Source organism: Chamaea fasciata, unplaced genomic scaffold (genome assembly GCF_029207755.1).
Source record: "Chamaea fasciata isolate MVZ Bird 193981 ecotype frontalis unplaced genomic scaffold, bChaFas1.0.hap1 SCAF_11, whole genome shotgun sequence".
Lineage (NCBI taxonomy): Eukaryota > Metazoa > Chordata > Aves > Passeriformes > Sylviidae > Chamaea > Chamaea fasciata.
The window spans coordinates 26,349,497-26,376,408 of record NW_027094096.1 but is presented as its reverse complement, the minus strand read 5'-3'; the positions used below and the strand labels follow the sequence as shown (position 1 = coordinate 26,376,408).

At 40.3% G+C, this 26,912-nt stretch overlaps 1 protein-coding gene across 1 annotated transcript in view; it reads right to left on the bottom strand.

Moving 5' to 3' along the window:
- The window catches only part of NAALADL2 (N-acetylated alpha-linked acidic dipeptidase like 2), a 438,547-nt gene that overhangs the window by 2,878 nt on the left and 408,757 nt on the right, over positions 1-26,912 (bottom strand). Inside the window, exons 15-16 of the mRNA XM_066193760.1 lie at positions 21,116-21,209; positions 13,440-13,638 (exon numbers count right to left, since the gene is read on the bottom strand). Coding sequence (XP_066049857.1) covers positions 13,440-13,638; positions 21,116-21,209 — 293 coding nt within the window. The remainder of the gene's footprint in view (positions 1-13,439; positions 13,639-21,115; positions 21,210-26,912) is intronic.

The following is a 26,912-nucleotide window of genomic DNA, read 5'->3' as shown; positions in this document are numbered from 1 at the left end:
ACCCACAATCTTTTGCCATGCTCTTCAGCTTTAAAAAATGTTTTGAATGAGAGGCCATTTTTTTTTAACCAAGATATGAAATAACTCCTGTCCTCATAAAGCAATTCTTCAGCCTGTGTTCTTAGTCCCCAATATTGGGTATACATCCAAACCCAGCAGTGTGCAGAGGGAATGAGGAGTTTTCCATCCCCTGACAGCAATACATCCAGACAGTTCAAGGGGTGTGCAATGCAGTGCACCGGAGATCTAAACAGAGGAGGGAGAGGGTTTGAATCCCACACTGCCGCAGAAAGACAGTTTAAACAATGGGTCATCACTGACAGAGAGCATTTAGACAGAAACAGGTTGGGAGCACCTGCATGAACAGCTCAGTGGGGACAGAAAGCCCCATCACGAGGGCAGGAACAGGTAGATGTGGCAGTAACTTCCTCAGCTGGCACTGCAGCAGCCGCAGGACAACTCCATGCTCCCTAACCACGGTGCAGCTCATACTCAAAGGGGACTCAGGTTATCTTGCGGACTGTCCCAAAGCAGTCTCTGTGATACAGTAAATGAAAACTGTGTATGCTGAGAACCAGATCAACTCTGGGTTGGTTGGTTTTTAAGGATAGGCTGTGCTAGGGGAAACACTGCATTTTTCAAAGCAGGGATTGATTTTGCTGCCTCAGTTCAGGGACTCCTGCTGAGATCAGTGCAAGCAGAACCAGTCTTTTGAAGAACTCTCCTCTATAGTTCCCGTAGTTCACAGGGAGAAAGAAGCCTGCTCACAGCCCCTCAAACACCTCCAACAGCACGGCCAGTGCTAGAGATGATCACATTTCTTTCTACCCTCAGGAGAGATCTGGCTGCTGGTGGCTGGGAGAGTTTGACTGAGGTGGAATTCCACTCCAAATGCCTACAACACTGGTGCCCTGATCTGTGTTCGGATCCCTCTGCTCCTTTAGGTCAACTCATAAAAACATCTTAAGACCGCAACCACAGCAAAACAACACTGACTTAGACTGCCAGAAATCACTCGAAATGGAGGATGGTCTGAGCACTGGAACATTTGGGGGCTGCTGAGACAATGTTGGTGGTGGATAGGAACAGACCTCATGTCCCACCATCAAATGTGCTCTGAACAAGGCACGCACGCTAAAAAACACGGTCTACCCTGACCCTAATAAGGGTGTTTAATACAGTTTAAATCTACTGCCGTGATTTTGGAACCACTGGCGATTCCACACTAAATACATCAGCATGTGATCCAAGTGAAAACAAGAATTGCTAGGGCACCCCACCTGAATGCAGGGCAAATTGGTGTCTGATGAGAGCTTAGTTGTTTGATGAATGAGACAAGCAGTCTCCTGTCTTAATTTGAAAATAATACCTTAACTTCTGAAATAATGACATGACTTCAGAATAGCTGATTACATAGTATGACAGAATCTCATTTATATTTTTACGTATGCAAATAATGATAAGTACTACAATACAGCACCTGTTTTTTTCAAATTTTCTGCTAGGAGTTCTCACTGGGATCTTGTATTTTCCATTACTTATCTTTGCTTGGCAAGCCATGCCACCCCTTTGTTGCATAAAATGATTTCTCTCTTTATGCATGTTCATGAGAGTCAATTTATACAAGTTTACTTCTTATCTCTGTTGAAGCTTCATCAAATGAAAAAATGGTCAGTTCAGTTTATTACTTCCAAGCCTTTACAAGTCAGAAAAGTGTTTTCATTAAAGATTACACAGGGACTGAAAAATAAACCTCAGCCATTTCATTGACACAAGGTATCACCATGTGCCCACAACATGCAGAATGATAGCAAGAGACTTTAATTTACACTGTGAAATTCAATTACTTAAACATTCCTGAACACAAATTGGTTTTGTAGCCTACACCCTTAAAAAAACAATTCCAGCCTCTGGCCTAATTGCTTAAGTATCTACCTTCATCTTTAACTATTTTATCTTATAAATATCATTCACACAGTCAGCCTGACCCCCACAAAACAAAAAGACACTCCTCAACAGAAAACTGCAATACATCATTGACGACACTGATGAAATTACAACACACATCATTCATCCTAATGGGCTTGTTACTATGACACATCCCAGTGACCCGAGAAGTGTAACACTGAGGTAGGAAACCTAATTAATAACTTCAGGCAGTACCAATGAAAGAGATAAAAGGGCTACAAACAAACAAACAGCCTTAGCAAAGTAAAGAAACAGAAACAGAGCCTCTTCGGTAACTTTCGCAAGTCCTTGGCAGGCCTAGGAACACAAGCATTGCCGGTCAAAATAAAGCCATTAAACCCTGTTCTGCATAACCACAAATAAGGAGGTGCTGTCACACCCACCAGACCAGAAGGAATTTGACAAATCCTTGAATGACAGATCACACTAGAAATGGATTGACTTCAACACAACTTCAATATCAGAGCAACTGGACAGCTCAAGATGAAACAAGATTACCTCATTATTCTTGTCACGAAAAACGATTTTTTAGCCTACAGGAAAATTTTGTCTGCAGGTAATGTACAACACAAGATGAATTATTCAAGCACTTACAAACGGACTCCCATCTAACAGCCCACATTTGAGATTTTGAAAAGTAATTATTAAATCATTAGGACATGATGGTAACGCTACTGTCCCACATGAAAATGAGTGCAGCTTTTCTCTGTGGAATCACAGTAAAATTGTTTAGAGATAAATGCTGAGGGCAGCCTCTGTCTATTCCAGTTATAACACAATGTGCTATGACTTCAGCATCCTCACAAACTCAATTTTATAATTCCCCGAATTGGTTTTTCTTGTACTCTCCAAGGGAAAAAAAAAACAAAAAAAAAACCAAAACCAAAACAAAACAAATAACAAAAAAACCCAAACAAAACAAAACAAAACCAAAACAAAACCCCCCCAAAACCACACCAGAACAAGGATTCTCTGAATTTTCCTTTCCCCTGATACTGTTCAATTTTGAATGCACTTTTCTTACATTTAGGAGTCTGCTTTCATTCATGTTTGTAAGACATAAAATACTTTGGTAAATAAGTAAATGCACTCTAATAACAATATTTACGTGTTGGGACGTCCAGTTCCATACAGTGGTTTTTCATTGTAGGACATAAAAATACCACAAAATCTTCTCAGGAAACAGCACAAGGGGATCTATACTGGTTTCTTTACACAAGTTTGCACCTCAGAAAATTTTGCAGTGAACATGCAGAAAGTTTCCTTTCTTCCTCTGGGATCCTTATCCTTTGATCTCCAAGGGTTCTTCTCCTTTCTTCTCTTCCTTTTTAAACCTTTTTGACACCCACATGCACTTTTGTTATCTCACCTATTTTATTTCACAGCAGCATTGTGGCAGAAGATTAATAATTTTAAAATTACAACTGCTGGCCATGTAAGATTAGCTTTTATCAGGAGGAAATATTTGCCCCGGTGAAGTGTCATTGCATGTCATTAGAGCTCACCCAGAGGAACCCCTTTTGTTTGTTTGGTTGGTTGTTTGGTTGTTTTGGGGGTTTTTTGTTTGGGGTTTTTTTGTTTGTTTTTGTTTTTGTTTTCCAACAATGTTTGTTCCCTGCGGGACTGAACGCTGGGAGTCACCGGCTCTGGGGCCATGGGATGGAACAACACACACACACAGGGAAATTGGCGATGTGGCACCCAACCGCTCAGGGCAACTCAGCTGGAAAACCACTCCTTCAGTGCCCTCAGTCCCCACAAACCCAGCATAACATCTGTAAGGATCCTCTCTTTGGAATATGATTTCCTAACTTTTGTGTCCTACGTATCTTCTCCCTTTTCAAAGAGCCTTCCCTCAGTGCCCTCGTTTACAGGCTGCAAATGGTTCTCCCAATACATATCCCAGAATGTGACAGACTTAAAATCAGGGACACTCAGAGGTGAGTGTCTGCCTGAAAGGGATGTATTTGCATGTTATCAGCAGTTGATAAGCTGCAGGTAATCGAGACATCAATCCCAAATAAAGTCTGCCCAACTGCAAGGCATTTCAAAGGCATTGTTATATGACAGTGGTAAACCAGATAAACTCTCTCCCTGCTAGATACAAATTTATCTTGCAAAAAAAACAGGCATTAGGACACCTCTAATTGAGTCAATTCTAGCGAATGGAGGTTGTGGTAAATGTGCATGGACAGGATCCTGTTGGGACAAGGGACCACAAGGAGGTGATTATTCCATTTTGAGTCTGAGTACATTTCTGAGAGGTCAGTTTAAAATGGCCCTTCTTTAAAAAAATTAATCCTGATTTTGGCAGCTCTGTGAAGTGTCTCGGCTTGACTACCTGCCAAATAAACAAAGGGAAAAAGAGAAGCCAAACTGGAGGAGCAGTGGGTTACAAGATACATTATCTTTTATTTCCCTACAGCTCCCTTTGATTACAGTAGTTTTCGAAGGCAAGGGATGCACTGCCCTGAGAAACACTAATCTCTCACTGAAGGATCACTCAAGCCTAACCCAACTCCAACTCTAGCCTAAACTTCAGCTTGATGCACCTTGGCAACTTTAAATCTTCGTGAGGGCCTTGAGTGCACCAGTCCCAGATTCCAAAGCACATGTACAAGCGTCCAGAATCCTAACGAGGAAGCAAAAAGTCTGTTAAAGAATTTGAGCCAAGAAAGGTTGCTGGAGGACTTTTTTTATGACCAAAACTCAACATTCACAGAAAATATTCACTTTCATTTCTGTTCTGAAAGATGTACAAGGAAGGAATTCTTTTGATAGTTAAATATTTTCTGCCAACAGAAAAGATTGACATAAAGTAAAGCTAGCAATGCTGAGCTTGATTTTCTGATAATAGGACAGTGTTCTGCAATGGCTGAAGAAAAAATGAAATACTGAATCTATGACAACCTGTAGCCAAACTTCGTCACTTTTGTTAAATAAACAGTAATTACATCACTTCCTAATTTTTGTGACTTTTGATAGCAAACAATGTCTAGTATAATAATATATAATAGCCATGAACAAATAGAAGCTGGCAACTTGAGGCAAGTAGCAGATCATAAGAAGACTGATGTTCAGGAGGAGCTTCAAATAAGAATAATGGAGCTAAGAAGCCTGACCAGCTTAAAGACTGAGTTTGAGTAAAATGAAGCTGCAAAGAAATATCTTTTTGCCAGTGCTGAACATCAACATTACCATGCACTCACGGTTTTGTCGTGGTGAAAATTTGCTGAGTTTAGGAGCTTTTTTCTTTCTTGCTTTGGAGTAAAGAAGATCAGTAGGTAAGGAGAATCCAATCAACAGTAGAGAACGACTTCACAGAAGTGAAATAAAAAAAGACAAATAGGATGCATTTGTTCTTCAGAAGTTGCAAGTCACTATTTATCACTACTCAATAGCAGTCCTCTAATCAGGCATTATTTTCTCTAGGGTTTTACAGAAAATAATTAAGCAACTTTATGTAGAAATTCCTGAAGAAGCCACAGAACCCACGATCAGAGTCTTTGCCACAGAGCTTCCAATGCCAGTATGCAGCTGATGAGAGAATGATGTACACCCCATGGAGATGTAAAAATTCCTTGAAAATCCACCAGTAGCTTTTCTGCGGCTCCTCAGAACAAGGACTTATGCTTAAAAGAGTGATGATGCATTGAACAAAATTGATGTAACTGTATTTTAAAATGTTATTTGCTGGCAGCAACTGGCATGAAATATTCTTTGTTAAATTTCAAATAATGTAGCTGTTGGTAACAAATGTAACCATGATGTTCTTTGAATGATTTATGCTACACTTGCTTTTCAAGCGAGAGAAACATATGCTTGTGTGGATAATTTGGAGGAAACTATCTGTCTTTTAAGGATGTCTCAGTCTGGAACACTCGAACTCAAAGCAGATGTGCTACTATTTTGAAGAACTTGAGGGAAGTGAATTAATAAAGTTATTTCCAAATGGGTCACAGCTGATGTTCTGATGGCCTCATAGGACTTTTTATTTAGAAACCATGTAAAACATCCTCTTCCTGAGGAGGAATCCCATTCCTAAACAAAGCAGCACACAGTGTCCAGTGCTTAATGCAGACAACTGGCTTGACCTTGATCTCCAGTTCTGATCCTGACTGCGTTTATCACCCTAAATAACTCTGTGCCACGTCACATGAGACCATTACCACAGGTAATTATCATAAGAGTTAACGAGGGATAAAAGATTATCTCACAATACATCTTTAAAGAGATGCCTGAAGTTACATCATTATTATCTTCAGTGGCAGGTACACACACAAAATTAACACTACTTTTAAGTCCCAGTTAAGGTAATTTTCCTGTTAATGACCTCATCAACACATTTCTAAGCTCTACTGCCTGGGTAATATGTTAGTGGGGGAATATTGCATATTAACTCTTTTCCAATGAATTCCATTTATTTTTGTACCATATTCAAGAAGTGCTCTTGGCTAATATTTCAACCATACACGAGTGGCTCTCATCTGTCATGATCAAAAATGTGGATTCATATATTTCTTGGATCTAAAAAATGTTACCAGTCCTACTGTTTATAATAAAGATAAAATAATGTATAAAATACTAAGTTTCTGCCATATTAAATAAATGATTCAGAATCTAATACTTTGTACAGCTTCCTGAGATCACGGTAGATTTTTTTTTCCTGGAACTAAATATTCCTGCCCTATTTAGCACCGTCAGTGCAGACCAAGCAAGATCTGCCAGCAAGGGACACGGAGTGGAGCTGCATCCTAAGCACAAGTCTTGCTGGAGGTTGGCATGAGAGCTCTGCACTGAGCTCACACAACAGCTGTGACAGGGCTTTTACAGTCAGCAGAACAACGGCTGTGAAATGGGCTAAAACATCCACTGAGGACACACATTAAAATAAATGTCATTTTACCAGAAGAAACACTTTTTTTTCCTTTTTTTTTTTTTTCCTTTTTTTTTAAGGCCAAGAGCATGCACATTTGTGGGAAGCATGAGGAATATTATTTCCTGGACACGTTCTTGTCTTCAGGATGTTTAATGCTGGGTTATATTACAATATAATAATATTTACTGGATCACAAACATAATGGGTCTGATGTATCGTACAGAGAGAACTCTGTGAGTATACAAATCAACCTAATTAAAAAGATGGAAGAAAGTTCAGGAGAAGAACATAGAGGAAAAATAGAAGAAAAACAAATGAATATATGTAAAACCAGGTTTCCCTTCATATCAGGGAAGTGAGAAATCTGTTTTCAAGCCATGACATAATCCCTGATTACAGAGGTTTTCTGCTTTTGCAGGTGTAATGAAAAGATTTTCATGTTCCCTGTTTAAATAAGCTTTAAAGTCTGCCATAATTACAGCTCTGCAGATGGCTAATTCAGTAGTATTTATGCAGCAAATGGTCTTTAAATAGTAAAAATTCACAAGACAACAAATACAGTCATTAATTCATGGCCATTACATGTATCGGTGATTCTGAAGGGAAAAAAAATCTCAATTGCCACTCAGATGGATCAGGTGTTTTGAGAGTGACTATCACTCACTTTATTGCATCTCCTCAGCATTAAGAAAGGGCATAATTCAGCATCGTTATCAGTGATGAGAAAAATAATAACCATAGCAGGAGTTTGTAAGAGCATTATCGGCCTAGTAAATGCTACTGGGGTGTGCCAGGATAAATGTGCAGCTCCATACTTACAGCTGCAAAAGCCACAATCACACTGCCCAAACGCTGTAAAGTTCAAAGGAATAAGGCAGAAGAAAATGAAGGAGGCATTTTGAGTGTAAAAAATACATTTGAACAAATGCTTATCAGAGAGAAGGGAGCTGAACAACAACTGCAGAACTGAGAAACACCAGAGAAGGATTAGACAGGGAAACAAGTAATGCCACTGTTCATAACCCCATTCACAAGCCGTGAAAAAAATCATAGAAGAAAAGGAGTTGCAAGTTTTGGAAGATGCAAAATATGGGGGTCAAAAGTCAGGAGGAAATCATTGCTGTGTCGGAAGACAGAAATTCTGACTTAATGGCAAAACCTGAGGTACACTACTCTACAACCAGCACACAGTTCTTTCCTTCTCCCCAACATAATCCTAGCATTGTATTTACAAATTGCACATGGCAGATAATAGAGACAGAACATTATCTACTGCTGCCAGGGAAAGATGAATTATTTCAGTATTTCCCCCACTAAGGATCATCGACACCGTATCAAATCACTCTGCTCCACATAATACAAAGCAGAACAATAAAAATACTCCATGCATTTGGTTCAGGTCGGTCAAAAAACATCTCAAATATTACTACAAAGGAGACAGGCATGTTTTCTACTTGAAGTCATAAATCAAGAATTCAAAACGAAAAAACAAATCTCCAGAGTTTATACAATGAGACAGAACTACTGTCTCAGTAGAAACTCTGGGCTAGGGTTTTGTTTTATTCTGCAGGTGACATTGCACTCCATGTTTACCCACGTTACTGTTTAAGATTAGCAGGATATTTGCATCTTTAATGCCTGTCCTCTGTAAATCCAGTGAGTAGCTTGTTTACACATGGAGATATAATAAAGTCTTTAATTCTCCTACTAAACGTATCTCTAGAAACTTGACTCTTAGGGCATGTGTGTTTTGAAACCTGATAATCTGCTGCAGTTTACCAGCAAAGCAGAAATAAATCCTGCAGAATATACACGCTAAACACACATGTCAGGAGTGGATGTAACAAATCTCAATCTGAAAGGAAAATATTTGTTCTGGTGAACAACACACACTTGAGTGGCACGAATTCGGCAGCAACACCTTTTTTGATTTGTACTAAAAACACCTTTTGATTGTTGTCTCATTTCATTATGTCAGATTCAGGGTGCACAATTCATCTTTGCTTAGTGCCAGCATTTTGTTCAGTGCATTAAAATGCAACCAATTGTTGTAATTCTTTAGCCCAATGAAGTGTTAATGTCACACTTGGATATCCGTGATGAAAAGAAGCAAAATGAATAAGTTTAACTGGTGCAAATGAGCAATAAAAACGGCTGGAGGTCTTTGCTGAAGACACAGATCGCTTTCAAAATCCTTGCTTTTCACCTACTTACTACTCAATTCACTCAATTACATCTATTAGACAAAGTACAATCACCCCTGCAACAATTCCATAAATAGTGGTGGCAGATGCATACAGCCTTAATGGAGAGGATAAACTTGCCATGCTAAGATAAAACTTTTAAAAGAAAGATTTTACACAAGTTGACTTTGATTTTTTTACAAAACTGTTAAAAGAACTGTCAGTCAGGACATAACTCATCCTTAGAAAAGGGTCCATTAAGAAAAAAAATGCACCTAACTGGAGCAGAAATGACAGCCTGAGCCCTCGTACACCTCTTTTTGGCTTTAATTTTAAATACTGAAGGCACAAACTGTGATTTTAGTAACTCTTTTAGGTTTGAAAATTTTGGGGGAGCATCCCAGGGGATTCTAGGAAATGCTGCAAACTTACTACTGGATCCACCTGGTATCAACAGCACCCATCATATCTGAAAATCAGACCTGGACCTGAGGAAATGTGACACTTTCACTGAGACTGCAGATCTCCCTGCACCGAGTGTGCCACGCCTGATGCTCCATGAAATTTGCCTTATTACATCATTTTTTTCAATATTCCTCTGCATTGAAGAGCTCTGCCTTTCAACAGAGGGAGAGGCGCCCTGTGAGCACCTAAGGAGTGCACACACAGACCTAACAGATGGGTCAGCAAATGTGAGAAGTACAGTAGAATCCACCAAGAACAGGGGGGGCTCTCTCACTGAGCCTAGGCAAGCGCAAGATTTGAACTCAGGATTTATGAAATGAGCACCAGGAAGATCCACAGTGTCCTGCTATCCCTGACATTGGTGTCAGTGTTTCGGCTGGTATTTCCGTAGAGGGAAAAGCATGCAAAAGCATGACACGATCGGTATTTATGGAACCTTTTTATGGCTTTGGTGAGGCTGACCATCTCATGGAGAGGACAATATGCTCAAAATTTATTTTTCCCCCTGAACAGTGCCTAAAGTAACAAAGCCCGCGTTCTTACATTAACCTTGTAGATGCCACTGCTGTGCAATCTATGATTATCACCTTTAGTAGCAAAATACGATCATCAGAAAACACACAGAAATGTCCCACACAAATATACATTGCAAGAGTGGAAAGGAAGAAATGGCTAAAGGTAAGAAACAAATGGATTTCTACTGATTATTCCATTAAAATAATGACAAATTATAAATCCAAATAATTATCGGCATTATGAATATGCTACGAGAAACAAAGAGAGATAAATGAAAAACACCAACAGCAATCTTATTTTATTCCTAGACATATTCTGGAAATAGAAAATCTACCCAGGGTTACTACTGGGAATAAAAAAATATTTCAGGTACAATAAAACTCAGCAATTTTCTCCTAACCCCAAATCAAGTTCCAGGGTAACTTTTGCAAAGCAGGATATTCCTCAACCTATAATTTTTCATTCTGCCTGAATTTCTGGATAAGACTAAAATACCCTGATTAAAGCTGTACTTGTGTATTTCCAACGCAGCTGGAAATAGAGATCATGGGGAACATGCGCTGCTGTTGAATTTGCAGCTCAACGTCAGGAATTTAAGGGAAGAGGATGAGCATCAAAACTACAGCATTCACTGTATTGAACAACCTGCCAACGTCAATCATGATTACTTTCATTTAGTCAAATATCCTAATGCAATTATTTAAAAAAAAATCTCTAATTTGAATTCCGCTAGTAAATTTCATTATATTACTTCTCATTGTAGATGCATAATGTATCAATTATGCCCAGATATTCCCCTATGACATTGACTGGAATGAGGCATTTATTTTTTTAAGTACCTATATACAGTAAGAGACTATAGCTACAGGAATGTGAGTGGGAACTATAGAAAAAAAATTATATAGAAGATGTATCAGTTCCCCTGTAGTGGAGAAGCACAGGAAGGTGGCAACACTCCTGCAATAAAGAAAAAATCCACCTTTCTTTTTAATTCAAGTTCTAGGACAGAAAACATAGTACAGAACCAGAGAGCTGTGAATTAGGACAAACACAAGGCTAAAAATGACGCCTAAAACTTCAGCAAATTTGTCAAGGGCTTTGATTGAGGTTGAGAATATGAGTCCAAATGGGTATACAGGAAGCAATCATTTTTTCATGAAGAATACGTCCTTTACTGTGCACACAAATTCTTCCTTCAGAAGGCTGTAAATTACAGTATTTATGGAATCTTAATGATCTAAACACAGTTGGAGCCTGAAGGTCAAGGCTGCAAACTGCATCCTAAATTTCTGTTTACAGATGAAGCACAGTATTTATTGCTGTACTGCTTGTGCTGCTGTAGTTAAAGGGCTGCCAGCATTTCCATTATAAACCACTATTTCAGGGGTTTATAACTTGCCTATCAATCTTCTGACTGGGATGAAACATGGCATACAAGGTCCTGGCTGTGAGACTGATTTTTTTTTGTTTGTTTTCTTTACCAAATGACAGAAAGAATAAGTTTAAAAGTTTTACAAGAAAAAAAAAAAGAAAAAAGAAGTGTACCAGGTTTTTCAAGCGTTTCTAGTGTTCTCGAGACACAATTACAGCTTCAGAATATGAAACACATTGACATAACTTCCTTACCTAATAGAAGGACTTTCAATTCCTAAAAAATGAAAAATAATCTAAACAAGACTTAAAGTTAGATACATTCTATTTTTTTAATTAAACAAACTCCAGATTTTAAATGGCAGCGAAGGACATCAGCAATCTAACAGTGTCCTTGATTCTGTTTATCTGTGTAGATTTACCATTAAGGGTAACAATTACACACCTTGGCACTGCACAAAGGTTGCATTCTGTTTAAATGAACATCTAAACGATTATACACAAGGTGTCCTTTACTGTTGTATATTCCAGATGATGTCAGGTAAAATTATTCAGAGTAAAGTCAAAGCCAATGTTTTCTCCTAGACTTTGAAATCTTGTACTGTTAAATCTTGTATCAAATTTAATTAAATTGGAGGGCAGCAAGTACAACATTTTCACTTCCACAGTGTCTACTCTGCCAGTGTGAAAGCACTTTTGCTCTGTACTAAATACCGTGGAGAGCAGGTGAAAAATTTGTTACGTTGTGTTTGCATATCTAGTAATTATGTTTTGGCAAATAACAAACAATAATGCAAGCCCTGCAAGAACTGAAATATTAGAAGACCTCAAAAACCCTCTCCTTATAATCCTAACTTTTGATATAATTTGTTTTCACAAATAAAGAACTGGGTCAGATCCAACAATGCTGAATGCTGCTGTTGCAATGCAACACATACATACTACATTATTATTAAACAGTTTTATGGCTCCTTTGCAACACCACACCAACTCAGACCGCACTGCTAAACCTAGAATATTATAGTTCAGCTAATCCCATTTTGGTTTATTTCTTTATGTTGGAAATCCAGTCACAGTAAATTAGTAAATTAGCTCCTCCCCAAAAGTAATTATTCTATTTTCTTTATTACAGCTGTAGGGCTTTTATTCACTGACACTTTTGAGTTACCCATAACTACCTTGCTTTTCTGTTTCCCTTTTGCTTTTGTTAAAAGATGACTGTATGAGTTCTACACCATTGCTAACAACTGGAAGAATCCCTCCTGTGGCTGGAGCTTTCTGCTTTCCTTCCCCACCTCCACCACGTGTCTGTTTGATGTCCACTTCACACTTTCACTTGCGGGAGACACTGGATAATTTTTCCCATCAACAGAAATCAAAGCAGAGTTTTGCTGCTTTAGTTGGTTCTGGTGAGAGACAGAGACCTGCAGACTTCTTAGGAAGTAAAAGGTGGGACGACTACGACATCTTAAAACCAACCTGGGTAGTGCAGCTGAACACGTATCACAGAATAATTCCAAGCAGAGACAAGATGTTATGAACAGTGACTGACTCAGGCCTCCTCATTAACTGGAATGTACTGCCTTTAACTCGCTGAAATGCATCCAAGAGCGCTGCTATATAATTAAATATGTTAAATAATGCCACCAAGGATCTTGTACAATCCTGAATCTTCAATGAACTGTACAAAGTTTTAAATAAAATATAGGTGGAGCCTGTCAAGCAGTGTTAGACTTCAAAATATTTTCCTCTTCTTCTGAAAGCTTCCTGTACCATCTGACACGTGTTTCTGCCACGCTGCCTGGCCTGCCATCGCACCGTACGTCTTGTTAGCAGCAATGTCATGACAGAAGTGCTGCAGTGCTGCATTCTAATGACCCCTTGCATTGTAATGAATAAAATGTTTTCTGCAGAAAGGATGTGATAGGAAAAAAATAATAGCTTTAATTTTGGGCACTCGCGGAGGTTTTTCTTTTTAAAGGCAGATCTGCAAACCAAGCAGAGGCGAACACCATTTCAGCTCAGCCACAGAAGGTGTGGAGCGCCGTGTGCCATACCTGTAAAGTCCTGGAGGAGCCTGATGAACCAGGAAGCTTTTCTCCAAGCCTTGCAGCACATCATTGAGCATCCTGACCCTGACAGGGGCTCTCTCCTCGGGGTCGTTGGCTGGGCGCATCTCGTCCGACTGGAGCAGCTCCGCCGCGTCCCTCAGACGTGCTGCCACTGCCAGCAGCTGAGGGAGGCCTGCCTCATCACCTGGGAACAGGGACAGCGGGACAGTCACCAGAGATTCACACACCACTCATTGCTCTTGCCTCCAAGTCAAAATTAATAGCCCAATTAAAAGCTGAGCCTCTTCCTCCCCTGTGAGCAGCACGGAACGGGTCAAGGGAAGCCATAGATCACTCCCGGTAACCTCTGATCTGTTCCTCAAAGATCAATTTGGGCTCTGGTGCTTTCAGATCTAATAAGCTGTGAGGAATGATTTTTGGGGTACAGCTTGAAAGCTGGCATTGGAAAAACAGGCATGCAGGAAGCAATGGTTATAAATCAAGAACTACAACATTTCCTTCTGAGACTGAATTTACTCAGTGCCATTTGATGCTGTTGCTCTTGAGTCTGAAAGCCTGTGCTTGGATTCCGTAATGACTGCTCTATAGAATATTGTAAAATGCAGAGTTTAATTGAATTTGACTCAACATTTTAAAATCTTAGAGGTTAACAGCAGTTGTGGAGGGTATGTGAAATTGTTCCTCTTAATCACTTAAGTCATATGCCAATGAGCCAACTTTAATTGATATCCTAATGCATATTCTAATCCAGTCAATATTATCAAGACTTTTTAAACTTGGAGTGTTAACTATTGCTTTGTCAGCCGCCCCACTCAGACAGCAAGAGTATAGAAGCCTGCAGCACCTAGGACAACACCACGATTTCAGTATTTCCCTGCTCACAGTGCAGAAAGAGAAATGTGAATTGGAGCACTGTGAATGTGCAGCCTCCTCCCACCTGCAGTGCAGGTGAAGAGCGTGGCCTCCTTTCCCAGCGTGCGCTTCATCTCTACAAGCACACGGAGAGAGAAAGCAGAGCCTGAACCTGATAGAAAGTCAAAAGCAGTATCAGCCAGCACAAACATTCCCAGGATGCAGAGGTTTTTTTTAAGGTGAAGATTCACTTTGCCTACTGACAAGAAATCCAACCATCCTTAGATCTTTCAAATAATGCCTTAATCAACATAAACCATGCAGCTCTAGGAGCTGTCTCACCCCTACATGAATGTGCAAACCTCAGGGAGTTCTGTACCTTAGTGACTGAGATAATTAAGCCAAGAAAGTGGTTCAGGACTCAAGTTCAATGAATTTTCAACCTCCTTGTGAAATACAAGTGAAAGAAATCACAAATAGTAACTGGGGAACATTGACATGGTTTAACCTCAGCTGGCAAGGAAGTACCATGCAGCTGCTCACTCAGACACCCAGTGTCTTCCCTGACGGAATGAAGAGAAGAAACAAAAAGTTAAAACCAATGGGTTGAGATTAGAAAAGTTTAATAATTGGTATAAAATGATGATGACCATAGTAACAACAGTAATTAATATAGCATCAAAAAGGGAGAAAACCAAAATAGAGACCTAAAACCCAAGACAGACAAGTGATGAGTGATTTTATTGGGCTGACCACGTTCAGCCTGGCCCCAGCAGCAATCAGCCTCCTTGGCCACCTCAGTTTAGAGTGAGCATGATGTTCCCTGGTATGAAATACCCCTTTGGCCAGTTCAGGTCAGCTGTCCTGCTCATGCTCCCTCCCAGCTTCCTTTAACTCCTCTCTGGCAAAACATGGGAAACTGGAAAGTCCTCGGGGTGAGAGCACAACTCAGCAACAACTGAAACATCAGTGAGTTACCAACCTTCATCTCATCCTAAATCCAAAATCTTACTAAGAAGAAAATTCTTCTAGTTAAAACCAGGACACACACCAACCCATTTTTCAAATTACTCATGGCTGGAGTCTGAAAGGTGAGAACATAAAAGGAATGGAAAAGCAAACAGGTCTAACCAAGAAATCCAAGGAAATGCCTGAATATAACACATTCTCCCTCTCATATGTAAAAAGAGATTTGCTATTGGATACATTCCAACAAAGGAAAAGGAGTTCATAGATCCCATATACTCCTGTCGTTCAGCTGACTAGCACATTCCAATCCAGCAAAACACGAAATGATCCGGAATACACGGAGCGACAAGATGCTGGTGTGAGAGAAACTGTCAGATCTCCTGAGATATCAGGATGAATTTCAGCAATGAACAGAAGCTCCCAGGGGGAACAGGAGTGAGAGAAGATGGTTTATGTCTGCCCTGGTTTGGGACAAGGTTCCTTTGCTAATGACACTTGGCCAATCCACCTTTCCTTAAACAGAATGGATAACAGGCGTGCTGGAATCCTGATATAAACACTTGGTATCTCTCAGAGTCTGCAGTAATTGAAATTCTGATCAAGTGAGGTTGATGTCTCAGAAAAATATTCTTCAAGCATATAAGCTTGCTACATTTAAGATATTTGCAAAATATCATTATCCTCAATTTTCCAATCTCTGGCAAACATCCTGTTCAGCTGAAGAACTTCCCATTCCCATGTATATAATGCAGGCAATATGCATACCTCAGCCAGCTGGGACTTGTGTCCATATGGAGACGTTTAAATTCACTCTGCTAGAGAGAATCCTTCGGTTCCAGCAAAGTATTCGTATTCCAAGTAGCATAAAACTTTTACAGTTTTTATTCTGAATCTTACATAAACAATTGCAAATGTCAGCTTTGCCTTTTCAGTAGGGAAGGTGAGATAAAGGGAAAATCCATCTTTCTGTATTTGGAAATGAAGCCAACCAGGCCATCCTTTTAAACATTAAAAAATCCTGTAAATGCTCTCACTTTTTCTCCACAGCCCCTAAACCGACTCTTTGTTTCACACTCAAAACCAGCACTTGTTAGAAAACACACACCAAGGCCCTTTTTAAATGCTTCAGTACAAAACCTGCACGTTTGGGCAGTGTTATCTCAGCCAAGTAAGGACAGAACAGGCATCGCAACACACTGAACTGCACAACCAAGGGAAAATGATTTATGCTTTTCTCAGGCTGAGGAGATGGGAATGGAAGGGCAAATGATTCCTCAAGAAAATCCTGCATTAACTAATAATGTCTTAAGCACCTAATGATGCTTTTACAGAGAAAATCAAGCACAATTGTTACCTCATTTAAGAGAAAACAATGCCACGTTATTATATTTTGTATTCTTTGTCCTTTTGTCTCCAGTGTGAATCATGATGAGTCATCTAAGCTAGTTGTTTAGTCGCTATAAAAATAAAATCGCAAATACAGGAAAGTGACTCAAGAGCATGTGCACTCTTGATCAGGGAGTTACACTGTTGAATTTCATTGCATTTGCTAAATGTAACTGAATCCTATTCAGAAACAGGTTACACCAAATAGATATTTTTACAGACACCAAATAAAATAGCCTTTCCCTGTGTAACTGATTGCTCTTATGAAAAGCACAGCTAGAGATTCAACATTTTTGATTGTGCTTGTGCCCTCTGTTATTAAAGGACCTGCCTACATGTACTTATACGAAAGGGAGCACAGACAAATCAGCATTTTAAGGCATGATAATTGCTTACCATATATGTGAACATGTGTTTCCATGTAAGAGAGAAGGGAAATTGCTTCAGGTTTTGATTAGCTTGCAAATTCTGAATCAACTATGATTTGCTGCTGTATTCACTAGGAAAATTTTTCATGCTCTGCAAAATAGGATAAGCAGACCTGGCAGTAGAAAATCTGAATGGGAAAGCTTTGTAGGAAGCACCCTAAAGGGGCAGAAACACAAATCCACAGACATCCTAAGTGCAAAGAATACGTTGCCATCAGCTTCAATTTTGCTACCATGACTGCTATGGCCCAAGTAAACTGATCTGGTGTTGCTCCAAGTCTTTTTTCAAAGTAGTTATGTTAAAGAGGAATGTTGTGACATTTACTATGTGCATGCCAATACAGGAGCCTGGAGAAGAGCGGGCTCCAGGGAGACTTTACTGTGCTCTTTCAATACTTAAGGGGAGCTTTTATAATAAAATTTGGGACAAACTGTTGCAATAGGACAAGGGGTAAGGGTTTCATACCAGAAGATTAGGTTTAGACTAGGTGTGAGAGAGAGACCTTTCTACAATGAGGATGGTGGAACACTGGGTTGCCCAGGGAAGTGGTGGATACAAACATTCAGTGCCAGGCTGGATGAGGCTCTGAGCATCTTGACCTACTGGAAGATTTCCCTGCTCACGGCCTTGGGCTACATGACCTTTAAATGTCCCTTCCAACCCAAACTATTCTATGATTCTATGGAGTTATCAATGACTTTGTACAGAGCTGCTGAAACTTATGGCCTACTAACACAGAATAGATCTCTTCCTTGCCCTTCAGAACCGAACATTTGTCCATGGAAAATGCGTTTTTCCATGACTGTTTTTAAAGGCTGAAGAAAGGTACTAATCCATAATAACCTTGAAGGGATAGTGAAGACAAGATGCTCAGTGTCTCATGACAAAAGAGATATTTCTGTCTTATATACAGATTTGTTGCGTTTTTCACTTCTGCTGCAGTCAAGAATAAAGGGTGGGAACAGTAAAGAGGGAAATTTTCTGAACATTACAGACGGGAGGAGAGAGTAACTCTGAAAAGCACCCAAAATGATCAGGGAAATACAGTCAAGCAGGTAAAATGACGCCAAGATGAAGAGCAGCAGATAGCTGTAGGCAATGAGCATGCAGCCATCAATTAAATGAGAGAGATACGTTTCTTTATTGAGTTTTCTAAGGACAGAGAACTTAGCCTGATATTTTGAAATGTACAGGTAGAGACAGGGCTGTGGAAAGTCACACAGACTTCCCTGGGAACGACTTATTGCAAGCCAGATTATTTTAAACTTCTGCTAGTGCTGCCTACTATTATCACCCCAAGTACTTCAGCTGCTGTAACATCTGTAAAACATCCATTCTGGGGAGGAGAAAGGGACTAACTGAGAGGGAGCCACATGCAGCTGACACTGCCGCAGCCAAAGAGCTTTAAATCATGGCTCCTGCACTTCTGGAAAACCAGAAATTCTCATCCACCCTTAATTTGTCTCCATCAGCCTCTCCCTCCCAGCCAGTGCCTATCAGAGATGGGTAGAATTTGCTCCAGCAGCTTGTGCTGACAGCCACAAGTGGGGATCTCACCTCGCCTGCCTGGTGCCGCACAGCCACAATTCACAGCTGGGGCACAGACACCAGCTCTGAACGGTTTGCATGAGTCTGAGTGACTGCCAGTAACAAATGACATCAGCTTCCACAGCACCCAAGTGAGGGACATCACGAAGCTGGCTGAGTTTAGTTTTGTAAACTGAGTGGCTGAACTTGTTGTTGCTGGGACAGTCAGGTGCAAAGGTCCAGAAATGCTTTTAATCCTGATGAGACACCTGAGAATCTCCACCATCAACCCCTGAAACTTGCTGTAACATATACTAGATTAAAAAGACAGGCTACAGGGAGCATAGTGCTAAGAGTTTTCAGCAGCAAATACAAATGTGTTCTGGATAAAAATGCTTGTATACATACAAAACACTTCTATACAAATGACTGTGCATTTTCACTTGCATAAACGTACAACACACTTCTACAGGAGTGCTTAAAAGCACGGCTTGTATCATTCACACACCAGATTTGACACCTTGTCTGCACCCTACCTCAAGAGGTAAATTGGATTTTCATAGGAGACAAGGTCTAGCAAGACATTCATGTATTTGATTCAAGTTAAAATGGGTCTTGATTTCAAATGGACGGAAGGCACAAATCCCACACAGCTGCAAGGTGTAGCTACAGAGAATATTCTAAGCAGCCACTTTTTTCTGAATTTGTCTAAAATATCCCATCTGCGAAGAGACAGGCAACAGCCTCACTAGCCCTGGGGACCTGGATTTCAGCCTTGGAACCCCCCTCTCCCATCACTTATGACCACAAGGTTTCCTGTTAGACATCAGCAGAGGCAGAAAAAGAAATCTCTCCAACCCCAACCCTTCCTTTCAGATAAACCCAAAAGCAGCGGTTTGTTTCCAAGAGCTCTGGTGTGTGCAGGGGGAGAGAACACATGCCCCTGAACAGCCTCTCCCCATCTTTCTGAGGAACGGGCCAGAGCCAGATGAACATGCTGGGGATGACGTAACTTGCCAACCACACTATCCTGAATATAAGAAATGGTCTCTGAAGTGCTGAGTAATATCCCAGGGAATTTAGCAGAGCTAATTGCAGAGACACCCACCACGTTACAGGGTTAAATCCTTTAGAAATGTGAATAAATGCAGTATTAACAAGTATCAAGGTATACACAACCCTTCATGAGTACCTCCAGGAGATGGCAAACAGTGACTCAAATATTTACACAGAATTTAACTTGAAGGATGTGAGAGAGTCCGACGGGCAATAAAATCTGTGTTCAAGGAATTGGCTGAACCAGATCCCAGAGGCACAAAATTAAGCCTAATGAACAAATATTTTACGTGTCATGCTGATTTACCTTCACCTTTTCTACATTTACAGCTTGCATTGAGTTGAAGAAGAAAACAGTTCACTAAGACATTCCAACTTGGAACTGGAAAGTTTGGACGACATGAAATCTTTTGAAGAATGAATAAACCCATGAGCCACACAAAAAAGTACCACTTCTCATTTAAAAAACTGACAAAGGACCATTGTCTTAATGTTTTGCAACATGAAAAGAAACTGTTCTTTTATACAAGTCAGAGACAGACAAGACATGAAAACCATGAAAAAAATCATTAAACAAAACTCCAAACTGAACAGCTGGGAGAAAATTTACCCTGCTGGCCCTACAGCCTAGGAAATAATTTTCTCTCCCCTGAAGTGGTAGAGATAAATGATGTAACTGAAGTTAGAGAAAAAAAAAGTCAGTTTAAATCAACGTTTCCTGTTACTCAAAATAAAGAAAGAAAAAGAACAATAGAAGATATCTCATGTTCAGTTGAAGGAATACCAGCTGAGCCACACTTTTCATTTGATGATCATCCCCTGCTGTGTTTAGGCTGAACTAAACCAATGTTTATGTGGCGCAACAGAGCTAAAATTACTTGTCTCTTTAGATGCTCACTGATTCCAGACCAATACTTGCCTACTGACTCCTACGCCTTCAGAATGATGGATGGGAAAGATTAAAGAAAAAGTATCATACTTCTATGAGCATGTGTTACAGGAAAGTGGTGCTTTATAGCGTGGGGAGTGAAGGAAATGCAGGGGTAGCACCTCAAGATTGCAAAAAGTCTTTACGTTTGAGATACGATCTCACAATCTGCTGAAGGGCATGTGAAGTTTGGGTGTGATTTTATAGAACTTCTCTATTTAACAGCTCAACTTGAGAGTTTCATAAACCTGTAAGCAGAAATATTGTTCAAAGGCCTTAGGACACTACAGGTAACCTGCATTGCTTAATTGACAAAGTAACATCAGGAGAAATCTAAAAACTTTATGGCTTTCTTTGGCAACAAAACCTGCACTTTATTCGGGATTATATAATGACCCTATTTAACAAGTAAAATCACTGGCTATTATTAAGTATTGAAAATACGTGTCAGGGATTAGAAGGTTCCTTTTCCCCCCGTATTAATGGAGAACAATATTCCTCTAACGAAAATTACCTTTCAGACTGTTCTGGACTTCCAAGGCGACGTCGAGGGCATTGAACGGCAAAACCGGATCAGCGGCAATTTGCAAAGTCACTTGTCCTGTCAGCTGAAAAATACAAACAACACCCCAAATCCAGTCAAATTATTTCCAGCAGATTGAACAGCCAGCACTTCTTTTGGAGTAGCACATGTTTTCATTACATTGGATTTTCAGGGAAATGTGATTAAAACCCCATAGGCACGTTTTTATGAAAAGGAATATGACCCTTTCTACACAACATTACAAAATGTTCAGAGAATACAATTCATGACCACACACATTAATTCTGTGCAGTGTGTCTGCTCGGGACCCAGGATGCTGCAGGATTCTCTGAAGGATCTTTTTACTTTGTTTTCAAATAAAATATATCAAGACTCTAAACATGGGAATGAAGTTTACACTAGTTCCCTGGTCTCAGCTATTGGATTTTGAGAGTTCTCACAACTAAAATAAAGCGCCACAGACATTAATAATCAGAAGATCAAGCCTAGGGCTAAATGCAAGCTGACCTGCAAAGCCATTGCCTTTTGAAGTGTTATGTGACAACTTGGTGCACGCAGTTGTACAACTTCCAGACTGGGTAGATCACTGCTTTTCTCTCAGGAACTCAGGGAAAGAAATTCCCCAAAGAGAACTCTCAGCCCACTCCAGACTAGACGTCAGCACCTGTCACAAAAACTCAGTGGCATGAATGCTGCGTTCTGAACAGTTCACAGATAAGGCAGGGGCTGAGTGGCCTGAGAGCTTTTTTCTGCTTACAGAAGGTCAGTTCTCCAGCTGGAGGCTTAGACATGCTACAGGGGCTGTGTATAGAAATACATCTTCCTGCTGAACTATACCTAGCTGTGATTAAACAGAGGATTTCAGTCTCCAGGCTGCCAAGTCCATCACTGTTCATGGGAGCTATAAAAACACACTGACAAAAACATGCAAGAAACTTCCATTCATCTTCTTCATATCTTGATATTGCAAGAAGGGAAAAAATACCTGTAAGGCTGTGCTCTAAAATGGAATGATGGCTGCAGGTGATGGTGACCGTGTTGATAAAAATGTGGACTGAATAGGATCCTATTGTACAATTCTTCCCAAGGTGTTGGGGGAGCAAGAATAATATCTATCCTTCAAAAGCAATATGATAGTTTCTGTGCCAAAAGTAGCATTTTAATTTTACAATAGAAAGTAGCAGGAAAAGACAACAAGCCTCTGTAATATTAACAACAATAGTGGAGCAAATGAAAAGGAAAACCATCTCCCAGGAAAGTGGATGAAGGCAGGGTAATACCAGAAATACAAGTTTTCTGGAGAAAGATTAATAGAACCTCACAACATTTCTCAGAAAGCAGAAAAGAAATCACCTGGCCACAGACTGGTTTGAGTACAGAGACTGGGGGAACATGCTGTGTATCAGAGTGCAGCCCACACCTGAGCACAGGTGTGCTGTGAAGCTACGGACATTTACCTCTAGAGAAAAACAGTATCACAGAAGGCAGGAAGGAAAACAAACAAACAAACACCCTACCTTATACAGACAGAGAAAATATGGGGAGGAATAATGTTATGTCAAGCTATTATTAGGAAAAACAAAGAACTAAGAGCAAACTCAAAGATAAAAAATACTATGTCTGGACAGCTGTGTTAAAGTAACTTCGTATGAAGAAACTTCCTAATTCCTCAGGCCATCAGTGCTCAAAGGCTATTACATTATCTATCAGTGATTATACACAAAAAGTGTCTGGAAAGCACTAAGAAACAATGCTCTCAGAGATGCCAGAGAGGTGTAATGGAAAGAGAAAAAATGGAACTGTTAGGGCAAACTAAAACCTGCACAACACTGCACCCAAACCGGGTCCATATAATCCAGCCATAAGCAACTGTAAAAAATCTGGTTCTAAATACCCAAATGCCACACAAACTCCTCCCATGTCCTGCACGGAACTCTTGCAGGAAACACTGCCCAGAACATGAGCCCCCTGTGACAGCCCTGTGAGCTGCCAGAGACAAGCAACTGTGACGCTGAAATAACATCCTAAAGAAAGCAGGTATTCCACATGGACCCCACACCCACTGAACCCCAGGACAGCACCAGGGCGCACCAAACACTTACAAATTCTTCCTTGACAGCTCATTTCGGCTAAAACTCTCACTACATGGCAATACAAATTCATAATCGTAGGTACTTTAGGAAGGGACATCAACAGTTACGAGTTGTTGCTGATACTTTACAATCTGTTACCACAACGCTTAGGAACACAAAAGCAAGGAAAAAAAGCTTCTTTTGTGAAGCAGGAAAGGGGCATTTAAAGAGGACAATACCCTAGTCAGCAGCTTTCCTTTTTATCATCTCCTGCAGAACCTGGCTTATTTTTTATAAATTCTTGCCTTCTGTTTCTTCCAAAGAATTTTAGTTTGCTTTCGACTACAGCAGACCAAATCTGTTTTCTTTTTCCTACTTAAATAAAGTGATACCATCCAAAACTTATGACTGACTGAAGCACTTTTAGAAATTTTATAGTCTCTGTCTGACACTGCAGACAGACATCCGTGTGCTAGCAAACAGGTAGCAGTGGTGTTTATTAAATCACGTACTTCGTGGGCTAATCTGGAAGAAATCCATCATGTAAAGGAAAGCTCAGAGCATTGATCTGAACAGAGTAAGTAATAATGCTGCAGAAGCATCTATCAAACCCACATAAAGCAGCAAGACAGGAAAGGCTACTGATTTCTTATTTATAGTCTTAGTTTTGGATATACCATTCCCCTGAGCGCAACACTGAATATACATGGAAAATAAAGACAAGCTTCGGCCCCCTTTTCCCAGGGGAAAAATGCATCAGACTGACTACTGAATTATTAAACGCAAGAATAATTTGGCAAAGAGTAAAGACAACAATTTTCTCTTGATGTGAAAAGCTAAAGCAGCATGATTGATTCTATTCCCCTACTGAAGTGGTTAAAACACTAATGACAACTTCTCAAATAGCATTTATACGTAACACACACACAATAGACACAGTACACACAATAATTGATGTAACATTTACACAATTATCAAGTCTAAGAAAATATCTTCGAGTTAAAATGTTAATCCATCCCAAAATGATTTTCTTATTTTAAAAAGAAAAAGTAATGACTAATGCTTCCACTGCACTTGGCTGTGGAAAAGGTGCTTTTCGCTAAATGAAAATTCATTTGATGAACCTCCAATTACATTAAAAATCAGTATTAATATAAAATGTAACAATACTTATAGAGTTATACTGTATTTGTTCTCTGTGAGGGTGGTGAGGCCCTGGCACAGGCTGCCCAGAGGAGCTGTGGCTGCTCCATCCCTGGCAGTGGCCAGGGCCAGGGTGGATTCGGCTTGGAGTAACCTGGGAGAGTGAAAGGTGTCCCTGCCCATGGCAAAGATCAAAGATGAGTTTTAAGGTCCCTTTCAACTCAAACCATTCCGTGATTTTCTATGCATACCGCAAAACAAATCTGAGTATTTAAAATAGGTTTAATGTTACCAAAGCAACATTATTTCAAGGTCTTTTACCGTAAGGCATAAACATCTTTGTAGGAAGTATGGTGAACTACTGTCCCTGCCTTCTCTGACACTGCGTAGATCCCAAAAGATAAAAAGAAAAACCACAAACTTCAAAAAAATGCTGGTTTAAGGTCTGATTGGATGATTCAGTACCTTGTGACATTTCCTAATGATGTTGTAAGTTCTTTTCCAGAGTTTTATAAACTATTCTTTCAGGAACTACGTTTTCTTGCAATTCTACCCATCTGTGAGCCTAATTTGACTATAAAAGTCAATTTTTCAGGAACATCAGGTGGATCCACAACACTTTCTCAAGGCCTGTGACATAAAAAACCCCCCTGGATTAAACACACAAAAAACTGTTCCTCTATATAAATTATAAATATACTTCAGCATTTTAGCAGTTTTACAATGCAAATAAGGAAATGGAATAAAACGGACTTTGGGGGGGATTCATCACAGATTTGGTTGGGTTTCTTTGTGTGTCACAGCTGTTTTCTCAGGGAGTTAAACTCAGTGTTCAAGACAACTTTCCTCCTCAAACATCCAAGCTGCCTACTACCAACATAAAGCATGTCTACTGGCATACAAATTTAATGTAATTTTTTTAAAAATATGAATACTTTAAGCCCGGGCTAGATAAACGTGCAAGGCTCTTACACAGATTCAGTTTTGCTTTGGGGAGATGCTGTTATGAGCCTGCCTTGCAGGGACGATGCCTCAAGAGCAGTCTGGCGTTACTGACAAGGCAGGCACAGCCACCCCATCCTCCACTCTGACCCAGCGGCAGAAACTTGCAAGACGAACAAAATTAAAACGTATTTAGTGGGTATGAAGAGATGAAAATATTATGCGTGAGAGAGATCAATCTGCAAGAATGAACATCAGTGCGCAGGCAGTTTCCTTAACGCAGAAGTTTACACGCCGGTCCTTTTCTGGGTGTTTCTGTTTAGTGAAATTTGAAACGGCGCCAGCCTGTGCCACGCAAACCTCCGTGGGTGAAGTGCTGAGCCTTTAGGACATTTCTGGTTGCGTTAGGAGCGTTAAAAATCTACACAGACATCTCAGATCTCCACATATGCCAAGTTACAAACAACATGATTGTAAAAATCAGGTAAACCGCCACGTTTATCCTTCTGTAAACACTTTCAGCCGTGCCGTACTCCAGCTTTACCTGCCGGGAAGAATTAGGCTCAGCTACTTGAAACCCGAGTTTTGCAGCAGCAGCTCCTTTGAATTCCAAGCCCTACGCCTCTGCAACAAACTTTTACAATTTCATTCCACGCATGTTACCAACACTTTACTGGCATCTGTGCACTTGCAGAGGAAACCAGCACACGCAGGGCAGCTAATCCACCCAAAGCAGGACAACCCGTGTGAGAGGAGAGGTAACGTAACATGGTTGTGTGGGGGACCTGTGCGGATTCTCAGCTCCAGACTCAACATCCCCTGTGCCTGACCGCCCACTACAGACCCAAAAATCCTGGGCACTGAGCAGCTCTGAGCCTCGACTTCCCGTGACAGCAGCATTGGTTTGGTTTTCTTTCTAAAGTCATGTTTGCCCTCACACCCCGGCACCTCTCCCTGCGCACATTACCCCTGGGGTTCGCGGATGAGGAAAGAACACGGCAAAATTCTTTGCTGCTTAGGGGGATCAATAGCACTGTGTTGAAAACAACACTTTTTTTCCCTCTTTTCCCTTCCCTAAGGTGAGTGGAAAGGTTCAGCTTTCGTGACTGGCTGTTGCAGTGCCTAATCTCAGGTTTGAAGAGTTCTTTTGCATCAAGGGTCTCTCTTCCCACACATACTGATGAGCAGAGTGACCTGCTGAGAACTTCTGACATGAAACCAATTCTAAACAACAGCTTCAGCCTCCACACCCATGTAAGTAAGGCATGAATATCTGCATATATTAACATCCCCCCTCAGAACCACAGTTTTAGTAATCTCAAATGTTAAAATAATCAGCCTTCCTCACCTACTCCCCACATCAACATTGAAGAAATATTTTTATTAATACGGGCAAATTTCATGAAGATGCTTTCTTCTGCTTCCCCCTATCCACTCAACTTCCTTAACGTTATCAGACTTCTTTAATTAAACACGGGAAGTTGAGTCTATTTAAATGGAATCTGTGATTCCCTGGCAATAACAATTTCAGCACCTAGTGTTACCAGATGAATGGCAGCAGACGTGAGACTCATGATAAATTAATGAGCATTTTTAATAGTGGGATCTCA